This window comes from Populus nigra, chromosome 5 (genome assembly GCF_951802175.1).
Source record: "Populus nigra chromosome 5, ddPopNigr1.1, whole genome shotgun sequence".
NCBI classification, from domain to species: Eukaryota; Viridiplantae; Streptophyta; class Magnoliopsida; order Malpighiales; family Salicaceae; genus Populus; species Populus nigra.
The window spans coordinates 21,358,582-21,375,749 of NC_084856.1; the positions used below are offsets into that span (position 1 = coordinate 21,358,582).

General features: G+C 33.0%; 2 protein-coding genes and 1 long non-coding RNA gene across 4 annotated transcripts; all 3 read right to left on the reverse strand.

Annotated features, from left to right (window-relative positions):
• Positions 1-531: 531 nt before the first annotated feature.
• Positions 532-5,930, reverse strand: LOC133693571 (tropinone reductase homolog At2g29150-like). The gene is made up of 5 exons (XM_062114804.1): positions 5,775-5,930; positions 5,217-5,424; positions 1,225-1,444; positions 1,024-1,130; positions 532-852 (listed from the first exon to the last, which is right to left on the reverse strand). Exons 1-5 carry the CDS (start codon positions 5,861-5,863, stop codon positions 670-672), a joined length of 807 nt encoding a protein of 268 aa, XP_061970788.1. The 5' UTR covers positions 5,864-5,930; the 3' UTR covers positions 532-669.
• Positions 5,931-9,064: 3,134 nt separating this feature from the next.
• Positions 9,065-11,586, reverse strand: LOC133695385 (uncharacterized). The gene is made up of 3 exons (XR_009842431.1): positions 11,499-11,586; positions 9,718-9,869; positions 9,065-9,403 (listed from the first exon to the last, which is right to left on the reverse strand). It is a non-coding gene; the product is annotated as an uncharacterized LOC133695385 (long non-coding RNA).
• A 738-nt stretch (positions 11,587-12,324) lies between these two features.
• On the reverse strand, positions 12,325-16,282 carry LOC133693712 (tropinone reductase homolog At2g29150-like). 2 transcript variants are annotated; one of them, XM_062114994.1, is made up of 6 exons: positions 16,176-16,282; positions 15,920-16,039; positions 15,362-15,569; positions 13,148-13,367; positions 12,947-13,053; positions 12,325-12,775 (listed from the first exon to the last, which is right to left on the reverse strand). In XM_062114994.1, the coding sequence occupies exons 2-6, from the start codon at positions 16,006-16,008 to the stop codon at positions 12,593-12,595; spliced, it is 807 nt and encodes a 268-aa protein (XP_061970978.1). In that variant the 5' UTR covers positions 16,009-16,039; positions 16,176-16,282; the 3' UTR covers positions 12,325-12,592. The 2 variants fall into 2 exon arrangements, with proteins under 2 accessions (XP_061970978.1, XP_061970977.1); XM_062114993.1 differs by lacking the exon at positions 16,176-16,282 and having other exon boundaries at positions 15,920-16,169.
• Between the last annotated feature and the right edge of the window lie 886 nt (positions 16,283-17,168).

A 17,168-nucleotide genomic window follows, 5' to 3' on the forward strand; every position in this document is an offset into this window, starting at 1 on the left:
TTTAGCTCAATAGACTGACCTAGTAAATTCAAGATTTAAAGCCTTACTCGAGTCAGGTTTTTAAATAAAAAATTTTGAAGTAAGTTACAAGAAATTAAAAACATGCAAGCTCGAAGGTTATTTTTAGATGAAAAATTTACGAGTCTTATTGAAGATTTGGAAACATGAATATGGCTTGGAGGAATATAATTGAAATTGAATACAATGGTAAAATTACTTTTTTCAATGTTGAAGAAATTCATGAAAAGAAGGAAATGATAGAAGAATGATTATAGTTGATACTGAGAGTATGGTTAGAATTCAATATTAGTTAGGAGTTATGATTTAGAGTTTGTAAGAGTTATAATAATTTTTAACTTTGCAATATTAAAGATTAATATCTATTAGAGTTTTAGAAAAGAATAAATCTTACTTAGACAAGCATAAACGTCTTAGTTTAAGTAGGAATTGTAAGAGTATATAAAGCCACCTAAACATTAAGAATTATGCATAAGAAAAAACACAAGAAAATAATAAGGAAAAGAAAGTCAGTAGATGAACTAACTTTTTGGCTATTGATAGTCTTTGAATATTATTTGGCTATAATACTTCAACAACCAGCAATATGATTCTCTCGTACATTTCCTGCTAGCTAGTAGATGACCAACAGGCCTTGAAGCTAATTAGTTTTCAGCCCATGGAGAAGCCATTCACTGACATCCCTCCATCAACGCAAATAACTTGTCCGGTTAAAAAGCCTGGTGCAGGGAAGCATAGAAATGCGACAACAGAAGACACATCCCCTGGTTCTCCAAGTCGTTTCATAGGGGTTCGATTGAAAACCTCCTTCCGAAACTTTTCGTCGTCCAGAAACTGAATCGTACAGGAAAAGCATTATTAGATATTTTAAGAATGTTCATCCTGGACGCAATTTCCTGTGATAAAAACGATTCACCTATGTTGCTGCACTTGTGCAACGAGCACTGAAAGGAAAAGAAAGCATAAAGGAGAGAAACATTAGTTAAAGAATTGTAGAGTTCGTACATGTTCGGTGAGAGGAGTTCGGATGGACCATGGCGCCACTGCGTTAACCCTTATGTTGTCCTTAGCCCATTCGCATGCCAAATTCCTTGTAAGTTGGTTCATTGCACCTGCAATTATATAGAAATCACAACATAACAAGCTTCTGTGTTACAAACACCAAAAAGGAAAATGAGATAAAAGATAGAAAATTATGCAAAGTACCTTTAGCAGCTGAATATATAGGATATTGAGGGTTTATAGAAACCACACTGGTAACGGATGACATAAAGACGATCCTTCCAGCTCCTGAAGCTTTCAAAAGTGGATGCGCAAGTTGGGACAGATGGAAAGCAGATCCAAGGTTTATATTCATGATGGATACGAAATCCTCAGTTGTGTAGTCTAAGGTTCCTTTATGTATGTTCCCCCCAGCATTGTTTATCTAGAGATTAGCAAAGTTGAGGCAATCCGACAAGTTCTTATTTACTTGCAATATCAAGTTACATGCATTTATGTTGCGGTTCTAAAAAACAGGATGTATTTTTCATTGCATTGTTTGTTTTGTTTACAGAATATTTGTAAGTAGAGACGTGCACAGCAAGTGCCAAGATTTAGGCAAGCTGTGATTTTATTGGAATCAATTATCCCCTGACCATTCTCCCAAGCATTCAACTTTGACTAAACATTAGGGGTTAGTGATTGTGTAATCTTCTGCAATCTTTTTGTCCTTATGATAATCTTCAAGATGTAAGTTTCCATGTACATTACTGACACGCCCCCGCAATCTCAAGGGAAGTTCCCTGGCGTTGAGATTGAACCGGGCATGGTGGAACCTTTGTGTGGCCAGAGGTTTTGTTAGCAGGTCAGCAATCTGATCTTTTGGTGGAGAGAAATTTGACGTGGATTTGTTCGTTATGCACAACATCACGAACAAACTGAAAGTCAATTTCAATATGTTTTTGTTCTAGAATGGAAAATGGATTTGGCAGAGAGATTTGTTGCTCCAATGTCCTCACACCAAATGATAGGTTGTTGAGTAGGGGTCAAACCAAGTTCATCCGAAAGCTTGCGCAGTCACTGTAATTCAGCAGCAGCATTGGCAAGAGCTTTGTATTCGGTCTCAGTGCTGCTGCGTGCGACAGTTGCTTGTTGCTTGCAAGTCCATGAAATGAGACTAGAACCAAGGTAAATGCAATAGGCCCTAACTGACCGTCGATCATCAGGGGTCACCATCCCAGTCACTGTCAGCAAAGGCTTGAAAATGCAGTGACTGGGACTTAGGGATGAAGAATCCAAAAGAAATTGTCTATTTTTAAATAACACAGGATGCGTTTCACAGCTTGCCAGTGAGGTTCTTTTAAATCATGCATGAATTTACCGAGACGATGCAAGGACAACAAATGAGATATTTGGTCTGGTGAAAGCCAAATAAAGTAGACTCCCCACGATGTTGCGATATAAATTTGCATCAGTGCAATCTAGACGATCATACTTGGAGAAAGTGAGTGAAGTTGCCATAGGAGTTGCAAAAGGTTTGCATTTATCCATGCCAGAACGCAGCAGTAAGTCAGTGATGTATCTTTGATGAGAGAGATAGAGACCATTGATGCAAGGAAAGGCTTCAACACCAAGGAAAAAAATTAGCTGTCCAGGGTCCTTAATGGCAAGTCAATGTTCAGATTGTTGCTAGCATAATAAATTATTCATTGAAATCTCACGTAAAAATTTAAGTTATTAGATTTAAGTAATTTTTTGACATGGTATCAAAAATCTTGATAATCAAGCAGTCACGAGTTCAAATCTTATTATCCCTATTTATTTGATAAAAATTAAGCATAAGGTAGTATGAACTTGTGTAAGTTTTTAGTCAAAAAAACTTTCATTTGAGAAAGTATGTTAAAAAATAATATAAATCACATTTTCAAACTTCACCTAAAAGCTTAAATTTTTAGATTGAATTAGTTTTTTAACATAATGATGGTAGTAAAAGATAGTCTTGTCAAAATTATATCATTGACATAAATCAAGAGAAATATTACTATGGATTCTCAATGATAGATAACATCAATGATGGCAGTAGAGGATGATCTTGTCAGAATTATATCATCGATATAAATCAAAAAATATATTAATGTGGATTTTTAATGATAGATAAATTGCAAGGTATCAGATTGTTCGCTAGTGAAGCCATATTTAAGAGGTTGTACATAGAGCTTGGAGAACCAAGCATGTGGAGCTTGATGAAGACCATATAAAGCGGCGCACGTAGACGGCATCGCGGTGATTATTTTCTCATATCAAGATCGTTAGGAATGATCATGTGGGTGGAAATGATAAGAAATTCTTGTCGTTTATGAGTAGAAAGAATGGAATGAAAGTCGCCATCTAATATTTTAGTCACTAAAAACTCTAGCTAGTCTTGGAGTCTGAGTAAGGACTAATTGCGTAAAAAAAAATATTAGCACTCCTAATACATTTTACATGAGGTAAGCTATACTGTTTATATATATATATATATAAACTAAGAAAATATTGTGTTTTCTAACTTTTGGTCCATTAGGGGTTTAAAAAAATCTTCCTCAATAAAGAAGTTTTTATTTTATTAGGTTAAAAATATATATAATTGTTCTAATGTTAACATAAAAAATAAAGTAAATTGTCTTTTTATTTAATATCAGGAATATATCTTACATATAAGTTTATAATTCTATATATTAAAAAACAAAAAAAAATGTTATGGTATTTTTAAAATATAGGTCAAACTTTAAAATTATACAAACTTGTTATAAAATCTATGCAATATTTTCTTAAGAAAAACATGTCAAGACATTTTAGATTTTTTTAAAAAAAATGCTTAAATAACATTAGGATTTTTAGTCATATGTAAGAAAAATACAAAAAAAATATTTTCTTTTATTTTTTAGGCTTTGTTATGCAAAAATTCATTTTTCTTTGTAATAATACTATTAAAAATAGATTTAAGGGGTATTTGTCAAATACATCCTTAAACTCAAAGACTATTTAACAAAAACTATGGCAAACCAAACCAAAGATTTTTTAACAAAAATTATGGCAAACCAATCAGAGTATTAAACCTTTTGACCTAATTTTTTAACCTGACTCAACTAGATCGACTCAATCGAGTTGACCCGAGATTTTTTTGTTCGACCATGTCTGAGATTGAGATTGGTTAAATCACTTGTAAGATGACGTGTCGCACCAGTATCTGGATACCACAGTGTCTGCGAGAGAGTTCCTTGTTGCTGTTAAACCTTGAATATTGTTATTAGATGATTGGTTATTGTAGGAGATACGAGACCTAGAGTAGCAAGTTTTGGCAGTTTGGCATGCTTTATCACAAAGCTGATAGTAGATGGGATCTTTGTTGAATTGACCTCGACCACTGGTGTGATAATTGGAGTGGTGAGTGCGATAGTAGCCACGCCCTCGTCCACGACTGTTTCCACGGCTTGGAGGTTTAAAGGAATTGTGTTGACGAGTAGAAAGATTTTCAGAACCATCGCCAAAAAAGGATGTTGTATTGGTGGCAGTGATTATGGACTCAGTAATCGGCAGTAATGAGTACAGTTCCTCCAAAGTAACTGAATCCTTTCGAGCTGTAATACTGGAGGCTAATGAGTCATAATCATGTCCAAGTCCAGCAAGAATATAATAAGTGATTGTATCGTCATATGATTAAGGTTGGCCAGCGATACCTAGTTCATCAGAAATCTTTCAGATGTTGAAGAAATAATTAGTAGTTGATTGAGAACCTTTACGAAGAGTGGAGAGTTGAGAACGAAGATGAAAAACACGAGCTTTGAATTGTGAGGCAAAGATCTTTTCCAGTGCTTGCCAGACGTCATATGAGGTTTGATGAGAAGCAATTTGAGCTACAATAGGCTCAGTTAATGTGGACATTATGGCACTTAGTATCAAGGCATCCTGACGAATCCAATGAGTGTATACAGGATTTGGAGAAGAGGAAGTGGCAAGCTGAGATTTGATTGGAATCAATTATCCCCTGAATATTTTCCAAAGCATTTAACTTTGACTAAACATTAGGAGTTAGTGATTGTGTAATCTTCTGCAATGCTTTTTTCCCTCTGATAATCTTCAAGATGTAAGTTTCCATGTAAATTACTGACATTATGTAAGTTCCAAGTGCTGTGAATGAGTTGAGCAAATAAGAAACGAAGAGAGATTGTACTTACAAGGATGTCAAGTTTTCCATCAAACAAAGAAGAAACCTCCTCCATCAGCTTCTCTCTTTCAGCATCAGAGGACAAATCACAGACTGAACCAGTAACTTTAAAACCCTTCGCCTTCCATTCACGGAGGTTTTCATTGAGCTGGTCTTGACTCCTCCCGCATGTATGCACGATTGCCCCTAGTGCTGCCAACTCACCCACAATAGCATACCTGATCATAATTGATCATCAGCAAATTAGCAAGTCTACTGTTTTAACACCTTTAATTTCAAGAATAAGCTAGTTATTACTGCGAAAAGATTCAAGGACTACGTGTAATGGACCCAGGAATCAGTGTTATAAGCGATAATACAATTTATATTCTCTGCTGAATTTTGTAAATTAAAGGAAGAAAATATACTTGTATTCTTATGTTTTACTAAAGAGATTTGAGACCTTAATGGAATCTTGCTTTTGTGCATCATCTTCCAAGAAATTAACCAGAATAAATTAAGACTACGGAGCTAAAGTAAAACATCAAGCAAGGTGCAGATGAAAAAGGAACTGAAAATCTGGAATTACCCGAGTCCTTTGGTTCCACCAGTGACAAGAGCTGTCATTCCTTGGAGAGACCATCTCTTATCCCTGCTACTGTTTTCTTGCTGAGACATCTTCACATACCTCTCCTTCAAGTTCAACAGCTTTAGGCTATAAATAGCATTGTAATTTTTAATTTTTGTTTTTGTATTTTAAAAATGTGAATTTTTTTTTAAATTAATTTTTTTTAATGTTTTTAAATAATTTTAATGTACAGGTTTTAAAAATAATTTTTAAAAAGTAAAAATAAAATATTATTTTAATATATTTTTAAATAAAAAAACATTTTAAATAATAACTACAAACATTCTCTAAATATGAAAAAAAAAATCTATAAGGAGCCTTAATAAATGCAAAAAAGAAAAGTGCAGTCTTATCAGGAAGAACGTCAGTTGAAAATGAATGGGAGCTGTGTTGAAGACGGAAAAGGTGTGGTGATAAAAAAAATCTATAGCTAGTGACAAAAATGGGTGGGGGATAATGAATTATTGAAAATAAATAAAAAAAATCTATAGCTAATAAAAAAGATTATAAATTAATAAATTAAAAGAATAATTATTGATATTCAAATATCTCCAAGAAGGCTATTCTAAAATTTAAAATGTTAAGTATAAATTAAAAAAAAAAAAAAAGAGAGGAAAAAAAACAATGGACGCCTAACTCAATGGCATGAAGCACGCACCCCATGACGCCAAGAGAAACTCTACCGAAGAAAGTGACGTTTGACAACTAGATTACCCTTCATATGCTAACATGTGTAAGTACGTGTCATCATTTTTTTTTATATAATATATATTAAATTACACAATTATTTCTAAATTAACTTTATAATTACAAAAATATATAAATGCAAATACATAAATAGGTTTTTCACTCCAAAATCTGAAAATGTTACCCATTTTCTTGTTTTTTTATATTTATTTTGATCTTTTACCTTTTAATCCCACCATCCTTTAACAAATTAATCTAAACTTTTTTATAATTTGTTCCAATATAACCTAAATAAAAAAATATATGAACAATATATTCACTGTATTTTATGAGGCAATGCATGATGTAATGTTCCATCTCTTTTAGATTTACTTATAATAATGTAACCAAGGTTTTTTTTGTCACAATAGATTTGAGATTTTGATAAAATAGTTTGATGTATATAATACACAACATTACATTAACACTTTCTTGTACCCAAAAAAACCAACTACAAGCCATTTTTTTTTTATATAAACATAAAGAAGCCATAACAACATGCTCATAGCAGCTCTCCAGATCTGTATTAATTAAATAAAAAAATAAAAATTATTTATTTTTATTTTATTAATGTAGGTGTTTGGGTCAATTTGTATATATCTCAACTAATTTTATGGACCCTGAAGTTAATGACCATATAAATCTCTAATAATTCTTAGATTTATAAAATTTAAATTATTAATTTTTTTTTTTAAAAAATCAATTAAAAATTACTCCACTTTACAGTGTAGCAAGTGGGCCAATAATTGTGTACCACTTAATTTTGGGTGAGGATTAATGTTGGTATTGTGTGGTCTTGGAATATCCTTTGCAAAGAGCTTGAAAGTCAATATGCCTGTCTGATGATGGAAGTCCGAACTTCGAAGCAATCTCTTTCCATTGGTTCTCATAACGCATTGTGTCCTCTAAATTATACAGCCCATAGAATTGGTTAAAACTGCTTTTTGTTTAAATTTAAGTTTTTTTATTTAAATTATTTTTTAATTGTTTTGATGGGAAGATGTTAAAATAAATTTTAAAAAATAAAAAAAATATTATTTTAATATATTTAAAACTTAAAAAAACAACTTTTATAACATTCTCAAATTCCTATATAAGAAAAAAAAAACTGATAAGCTTAAATATAGGTAAAAACTTAAGATAATTATGATTTTTTTTACCTTATGGGTAGGTTTATTTCTTACTCGAGCCAGTATAGATAGAGACAGTAAAAATAAATATATCCCCTATAATTTATAATAATTTAAATTTATTTTATAATTATAATAAAAACATATTTATTTTATATAACTATTTGTTCCTTAATTCAACCAAATAATACTTTTCGTGTACATTATGTTCTAAGGGAATGTTTGGAAACGCGGTTCTGGTTATGTTCTCAAAAAATTTTAATTTTTTTTTGTTAAAATTTAATATAGTTTGTATGTTTTAGATCGTTTTGATGTGCTGATGTTAAAAATTATTTTTAAAAAATAAAAAAACATCATTGACATACATTTTAATACAAAAAATTATTTAAAAAGTATCCAAAATCACACTGTCGAACACGCCCTAAAACATTAGCCAAAAGCAATCTTAAAGTCCACGTAAATGAAGTAGTTCACTCATTATGTAATGGCATATCATAGCAATACGTACACCGGATAAGTAGGAAATGTTTGAGCTCGTAATATTACAATGGTTATAGTTTAAAATATTTTTTATTTAAAAATTTATTAAATTATTCTTAATATTAATATATTAAAATAATAAAAAAAATATAAAAAAATAAATTTAAATAAAAATAAATTTTAAAAAACACACAGTCTCAATCGTGTTTCCAAATATTTTCGTGGTGTCAAATTAAAATAACTTCATCACCAAACCTCTTACATGCACAAATGTTGTCCCTGTAAGGCAAGATGATATGCTCAAGTTTATTGAACATCTTGATCCTCGAGAATCTTGCTCTATCTTCCTCCACCCAATGGTTTTGTGAGAAGTCGAAACTGGAGAAAAATTAATGGTGTTTCATCCTCCAGCCCGAGTTTAGCAGCTGCCCATCAGACTCCATCAAGTATTTATCAGCTCCCGTTTTATCAGAAAGCAATGGAAATCCGAACTCCGAATTATCCTTTTCATAAGTACATATAATTAAACACAGAAAATTGCTCCATGGAAACATTAAAAAGACCGCTAGAGTTCCTGCTCTTAAAAGACAATAATAAAGATTACCATTCAAAGAAACCAAATCTCTATATTGCCACAAAATATTCTTCTGATTGTAATTGTTTTATGAGCACAATAATTCGGCATTTTCACTTAATGGTTGGTTATTGTTTCGAAATAGAAAAAATAAATACAGTGAGAATATCTCCATGTACTTACTGAAAAACATATTTTATATCTGTATTTTCAACATCCTAGAACACTAACCAATGCAAGGATTAAAACTAAGGTGGTTGCATCCTAAGGTAGTGTTCATTACAGAACCTATTCCTCGGCATATTAAAATAGAGTCCTTGAATTAATCTTATACATACCGATGAACCAACGCACAAATATATATTATAGCATTGCTTGAAGTAAATGCTACAATCACGTTCAAACTATTTAACAGTCTGAGATTTATTTTATTGGCTAAGTAGACACATCCCTACTGAAGTTTAAGATGTAGGGAATTACTTAAAAGTCCTGTGTTGCTAAACACATTAACAATTTTAGCTTCTGTGTTAACATGCAGAGAAATGCCAAGATTATGGTATCATCTCCACAAGCATCTGAAATCTGCAGTGCTTTAACTGTGATGCTGGCGATCGAAACGCAACTGCACAATCTTCTTTCTGTGGGAATGAAAGCAACCCCCCTTGCACAATGTCTACAGTCTGCACAAATAATTAAGTTCCATCGTTGAAAGGCGAGGGAATATTAAAGGGAGAGGGCATAGAATGTTTCTTAGCAGCAGTCATGGTTCGTGAACTGGTAAAAAAAATAGTGTTCTTGCGCATCAAACAAAGAAGAAGAAATCATGATTTGATTGGTAAATTATAGATGTAATATGTTCAAGAAGAGCATGATACGTTTAAACAAATGACATGAAACATTCTGTTTGTATAGTGAAAGTAATTGTGGCTCATATTTCTGTTCAATGTTGTTTTTCTATTAGTATCGCTTGCTGAAAGAGGAAAAGTGATCAGACCTTGTAGAAGCTATATATATTATTTAATTCTCCTGACAGGATGGTATGGGCACTCCTGACTCTTCTGTAAGCTTTTTGTAAGCATTTTGCAACCTTCGAGTCACAGGTCCCACTTGTCCATCGCCAACTTCACGTCCATCAATCTTCACAGCCTGTTAAATGATATTCATAGAATATATGTTCCTAGTTAGAAGCTGAAAGATATGGTATATTAGTTCTTGAACTTGATAGAGACAAGGTCCATGAAGGTGCCAAGATTAATAGCACTCAAATTATTTCAACCACCATAGTATTCTGTGTCCATATCTTGTGAATCTGCTTGAGACTTGTCACCGGAGCCAAGTTAAACATAAACGAGTTGATGAAGCTTACTAATAAAAACCTTTGAAGTGGTGAATCTAGCTTGGACAATGTCAACTTCAAAATGTAACCAACTACCACTGCTTAACTTCTTACTACTACTTGAAAGCAGCAGCAAATATTAAATGAAGAGACTCAAGAACAACATTTGCACAGCAAATACCACATAGTATGCATTGGACACAAGATTCAGCAACTCGACGATAAAGAAATACTGAAAATAGACCGGTTTGATGATGACCCACTTCACAGGACTGGTCAGCTTGGAAAAGACAAAACTAGACTGACAGACTAACCATTGTATCCAAAACATTTCCAGTAAACGAAAACTTATTGCGTATATAATTATATTAGAAACATTTTTAATGGTTGACACATTATTCATATACTCATCAGCTGATGTTCAGATTGGGAGGATGGCGTTGTAATAAAAGTTGCCACCACCTACAGGACCTCAAAATCACTTAAGAAAGAGTTTAGTTATGGAAACGAGTGTCCCAGTATCTTTTATATTGTGATTGGAACTGTGTTTTGTTTCAACTATAATTTATAATTGTTTGATAAAAAATATAAATACATATTTTAAAATAGATCCTACTAAAAATTGAGTTTACACAACCGTTTTTGTATAAGTAAAAAATTATTGCTTTTCGTGTCTGTAATTGCCTGCGTTCCACCATCTTCATACTTGTAGAGTGAATTAATTCACTCTGCAAGTGCCAAGTGAATTAATTCATGTGTTTCTGTTCACGTAAATAATGACGCAACTGTTCATTTGACTGTGTCCAACTCGGTAAAAAAAATCTAATTTTTTTAAAAATATGTTTTACTCGAAAAATTAGTGTTTAATATTATTCAATGATACTACATAAATTAAAAGAAGATCATATGATAACGTAGCCTTTGTATAATTTGATCGCAATTCCAATTTTATTTCTAATGATATTTTACCTGATTTTATTGCACGCTCAAAAAAACATGAAAACTGTAGTCCTTATCAGATGAATTCCATACGTGATAAAGTTGTAGATAAGTTAATGGAATAATAAAAAATATTTGATATAAAATATTATTTATTTTATGATATAATAGTGATAGTTAATTCTACAATATTTAAATTAAAAACCATCAATGTATATATATAAAACTTCAATTTGAAAAGCATGTTTAACCAAATACATCAAACTACTTTTTATTCAACCTCAATTTCAACCACAGTTTTAATTAAATATATATAAATATCAACCCAACCTCAACCAAAAATATTTTTTATAAAAATAATTTTTTTCAAACTACAATAATAAAAGTTACAACAATACCAAACACATATATCAAAGGTTGCAGCGGACAAAGAATCTGGCAAAATGTACTTAGTATACTAACATAGTTGGAAAAGTCATATTTAAAAAGAATATACTCACCGGGGTGAGCTCTCCCGTTGTTCCAGTCGTCCATACTTGCAGAGCATGAATGTTCGTAGTAACTGATAAATCGATAAAAATAACAAAATAATTAAAATTTACTAAATATATATTAAAATTTACTAAATTTACTATATATATATATATATTATTTTTCAAAATATATAGAGGTAAGAAATTAGAATATGACACTTGTAAACCTCACAAAAACGAACTGGATTGACAGGGGTTTAGGAACATAGTCATTAAATTCAATCTACCTCGGCAAATCGACTTAACAAATTCAAAACTTGAAGCCTGACTCGAGTTAGATTTCTAGTAGAAAACAAACTCGATTAATATGTTATTTGAAAGATAATCATTAAATTCAATCAATAGGCTGACCTAGTCGATCTAAGATTCAGAGTCTTACTCAGTCAGGTTTCTAGTGGAAACTCAAGATAAAGTAATAGGAGCAAATTTGAATTAAGCTACAAGAAATTAAAGATGTGTACACCCAACGGTTACTCTTAGATGGAAAATCTACATGACTGATTGACGATTTGAAAATTCGAATATGGCTTGAAAAAATGTAATTGGTGTAGATTACAAAGGTAAAATTACGTTTTTCAATGTAAAAAAAATTCATGTTTGGTAATGAAAGAATAAAAACAACATTAACACAATTGAGGCAAAATATCGTAAAGAGCAGAAGATTAAAGAATAATAACAGTTGATATTGAAAAGGAATGTTAGAATTCAGTATTACTCAGGAGTTAGGATTTAGAGTTATAAGAATTGTAATATTTTTCAACTTTGCAATATTAAAGATTAATATCTATAAGAGTTTTGGATAAGAATAAATTTTAGATAGATAAGCATAAATGTCTTCGTTTATGTAGGAAATGTAAGAGTATAAAATCCACCTAAACATTAAGAATTATGCATAAGAAAAAAATAAAGAAAAGAAAGTCAGTAGATGAACAAACTTTTTGGCTATTGATAGTCTTTGACTATTATTTGGCTATAATACTTCAACAACCAGCAATATGATTCTCTCGTACATTTCCTGCTAGCTAGTAGATGAACCAACAGGCCTTGAAGCTAATTAGTTTTCAGTCCATGGAGAAGCCATTCACTGACATCCCTCCATCAACGCAAATCACTTGTCCGGTTAAGAAGCCTGGTGCAGGGAAGCATAGAAATGCGACAACAGAAGACACATCCCCTGGTTCTCCAAATCGTTTCATAGGGGTTCGATTGACAACGTCCTTCCGAATTTTTTCGTCGTCGAGAAACTGAATCGTACAGGAAAATCATTATTAGATATTTTCAGAATGTTCATACTCGACACAATTTCCTGTGATAAAAACGATTCACCTATGTTGTTGCACTTGTGCAAGGAGCACTGAAAGGAAAAGACAGCATAAAGGAGAGAAACATTAGTTAAAGAATTGGAGAGTTCGTACACGTTCAGTGAGAGGAGTTCGGACGGCCCATGGTGCCACTGCGTTAACCCTTATGTTATCCTTAGCCCATTCGCAAGCCAAATTCCTTGTAAGTTGGTTCATTGCACCTGCAATTATATAGAAATCACAACATAACAAGCTTCTGTGATACAAACACCAAAAAGGAAAACGAGATAAGAGATAGAAAATTATGCCGAGTACCTTTAGTAGCGGAATATATAGGATATTGAGGGTTTATAGAAACCACACTGGCAATGGATGACATAAAGACGATCCTTCCAGCTCCTGAAGCTTTCAAAAGTGGATGTGCAAGTTGGGACAGATGGAAAGCAGATCCAAGGTTTATATTCATGATGGATACGAAATCCTCAGTTGTGTAGTCCAAGGTTCCTTTATGTATGTTCCCCCCAGCGTTGTTTATCTAGAGATCAACAAAGTTTAGGCAATCAGACAAGTTCTTATTTATTTGCAATACCAAGTTACATGCATTTATGTTACGGTTAATTAGGTTTCCTTGGTCATTTCAAATCCTTGGCCGGACTTACAATTCTATGATGCCAGGCTGCCAGCTATTCTACACCAAAGGGACAATAGAGTTTCCCTCATAATATTATTAAGCCCTTCTGTGTAGAGTTTGAAAAAAGACTAAAGAACAGAAAGTATTTTTCATTGCATAGTTTGTTTTGTTTACAGAATATTTGTAAGTAGAGACGTGCACAGCAAATGCAAAGATTTAGGCAAGCTGAGATTTGATTGGAATCAATTATCCCCTTAATATTCTCCCAAGCATTTAACTTTGACTAAACACTAGGGGTTAGTGATTGTGTAATCTTCTGCAATATTTTTGTCCTTCTGATAATCTTCAAGATGTAAGTTTCCGTGTGCATTACTGACACGCCCCGCAATCTCAAGGGAAGTTCCCTGGCGTTGAGATTGAACAGGGCATGGTGGAACCTTTGTGTGGCCAGAGGTTTTGTTAGCAGGTCAGCAATCTGATCTTTTGGTGGAGAGAAGTTTGACCGGGACTTGTTCGTTATGCACAACATCACGAACAAACTGAAAGTCAATTTCAATATGTTTTTGTTCTAGTATGGAAAATGGAATTGGCAGAGAGATATGTTGCTCCAACTTTATCACACCAAATGATAGGTTGATGAGTAGGGGTTAAACCGATCGAGTTCTTCCGAAAGCTTGCGCAGTCACTGCAATTCAGCAGCAGCATTGGCAAGAGCTTTGTATTCGGCCTCAGTGCTGCTGCGTGGGACAGTTGCAATAGTAGATGGGTTCTTTGTTGAATTGGCCTCGACCACTGGTGTGATAATTGGAGTGCTGAGTGCGATAGTAGCCACGCCCTCGTCCACGACTGTTTCCACAGCTGCGAGGTTGAAAGGAATTGTGTTGACGAGTAGAAAGATTTTCAGAACCATTGCCAAAAAAGGATGTTGTATTCTTGGCAGTGATTATGGAATCAATAATCAGCAGTAATGAGTACAATTCCTCCAACGTAACTGAATCCTGTCGAGCTGTAATATTGGTGGCTAATGAGTCATAATCATGGCCAAGTCCATCAAGAATACAAGTGATTGTATCGTCCTATGATGAAGGTTGGCCAGAGACAGCTAGTTCATCAGAAATCTTTCAGATGTTGAAGAAATAATTAGTGGTTGATTGAGAACCTTTACGAAGAGTGGAGAGTTGAGAACGAAGATGAAAAACACGAGCTTTGCATTGTGAGGCAAAGATCTTTTCCAGTGCTTGCTAGACACATCATATGAGGTTTGATTTGAGCTACAATAGGCTCAGTTAATGTGGACATTATGGCACCTAGTATCAAGGCATCCTGACAAATCCAATGAGTGTATGCAGGATTTGGAGAAGAGGGAGTGGCATTGGTGGCGTCAATAGAAGAGAGAGTTATGTGTGGTTGTTCCATCAAAATAACCGAATAAATCAAAGCCAATACAATAAGGTATAATCTGTGCTTTCCATGTGGTGTAGTTGTCTTTAGTGAGTTCATGGATGTTGACAGTGGGTGGTGTGAAGAAAGTGGGAAGTGCAGTAGAGCTAGAGGAAGTCATTTAACGTTGGCCAATGTGATGCCCCCGGTACCATGTAGAGTTTGAAGAAAGACTAAAGAAGAGAACGTATTTTTCACTACCTTGTTTGTTTTGTTTACAGAATATTTTTAAGTAGGGACGTGAACTGCAAGTGCCAGAATTTAGGCAAGCTGAGATTTGATTAGAATCAATTATCCCCTGAATATTCTCCCAAGCATTTAACTTTGACTAAACATTAGGAGTTACTGATTGTGTAATCTTCAAGATGTAAGTTTCCATGTAACTTACTGACATTATGTAAGTTCCAAGTGCTGTGAATGAGTTGAGCAAATAAGAAACGAAGAGAGATTTTACTTACAAGGATGTCAAGTTTTCCATCAAACAAAGAAGAAACCTCCTCCATCAGCTTCTCTCTTTCAGCATCAGAGGACAAATCACAGACTGAACCAGTAACTTTAAAACCCTTCGCCTTCCATTCACGGAGGTTTTCATTGAGCTGGTCTTGACTCCTCCCGCATGTATGCACGATTGCCCCTAGTGCTGCCAACTCACCCACAATAGCATACCTGATCATAATTGATCATCAGCAAATTAACAAGTCTACTGTTTTAACACCTTTAATTTCAAGAATAAGCTAGTTATTACTGCGAAAAGATTCAAGGAGTACGTGTAATGGACCCAGGAATCAGTGTTATAAGCGATAATACAATTTATATTCTCTGCTGAATTTTGTAAATTAAAGGAAGAAAATATACTTATATTCTTATGTTTTACTAAAGAGATTTGAGACCTTAATGGAATCTTGCTTTTGTGCATCATCTTCCAAGAAATTAACCAGAATAAATTAAGACTACGGAGCTAAAGTAAAACATCAAGCAAGGTGCAGATGAACAAGGAACTGAAAATCTGGAATTACCCGAGTCCTTTGGTTCCACCAGTGACAAGAGCTGTCATTCCTTGGAGAGACCATCTCTTATCCCTGCTACTGTTTTCTTGCTGAGACATCTTCACAAATCCCTCTTCAAGTTCAACAGCTCTAGGCAACAAATAGCATTGTGAGTATGAAAAAAAAAAAAAAAGGGTACTGTGAGCAGCCTTAATAAATGCAAAAAGAAGGTCATATCAGGGAGAATGTCAGGATGCCAGTTGAAAATGAATGGGAGCTGTGTTACCGTTTTGAAGACGGAGAAGGGAGGGCAGTGGCGGTGGTCCATAAATTGAGATAAGATGCATGAAAAATTTGGGGGGGTGGGGTTCCAATAAAAAATTATTATCAATATTAAAAAAACAACCATATATTTAATTTAAAGGGTAATAATAATAATAATAATAATAATAATAATAATATATAATAATAATAATCCTTAATAAATTTTGAAAAAAATTATAATTACTATGGAAGAAAAACTGTAAATATTATAATTTATATTAATAAATATTATATAAATTTATATTATAAATATTATAATTGGATGTAATGTTACAGTCAAATTAAATACTTTTAAATCTACTGTTGCAGCTAGACTCAATATTTTTAAATCTTATATTTTTTTACGAAAATAAAATGTTAGCCTACAATGATATGTAACGTGGGTGACCTAAATTCTAGAACACTAGCTAAAAGCAATCTTAAGGCCCACGGAAATGAAGTCATTATGTAAAAGCACACAACCGAAGAAAACTGAGTTAGCATTAGCTCGTGGAGGCACATCATAGCAATTGATAGGATATTTAAGACGTGATTAATAATATTAATAATACGATAGTAGTTGTTGTTTAAAATATTTTTTATTTATAAATTTGTTAAATCATATTTAATATTAGTATATAAAAATAATAAAAAAATAATTTTAAATAAAAAAATCAAATTAAAAAAAAAACAGTTTTAACCGTATTCCCAGTTTTTTTTAGCATTGAAATAAAATAATCATAGCAATTTTAAACACGTTACCTTTTTATCTCTGGCAATGGTTTTGTGAGAAGTCGAAACTGGAGAAAAATTAATGGTGTTTCATCCTCCAGCCCGAGTTTTAGCAGCTGCCCATCAGACTCCATCAAGTAATTATCAGCTCCCGTTTTATCAGAAAGCAATGGAAAACCGAACTCCGAATTATCCTTGTCATAAGTATATATAATTAAACACAGGGAATTGCTCCATAGAAACA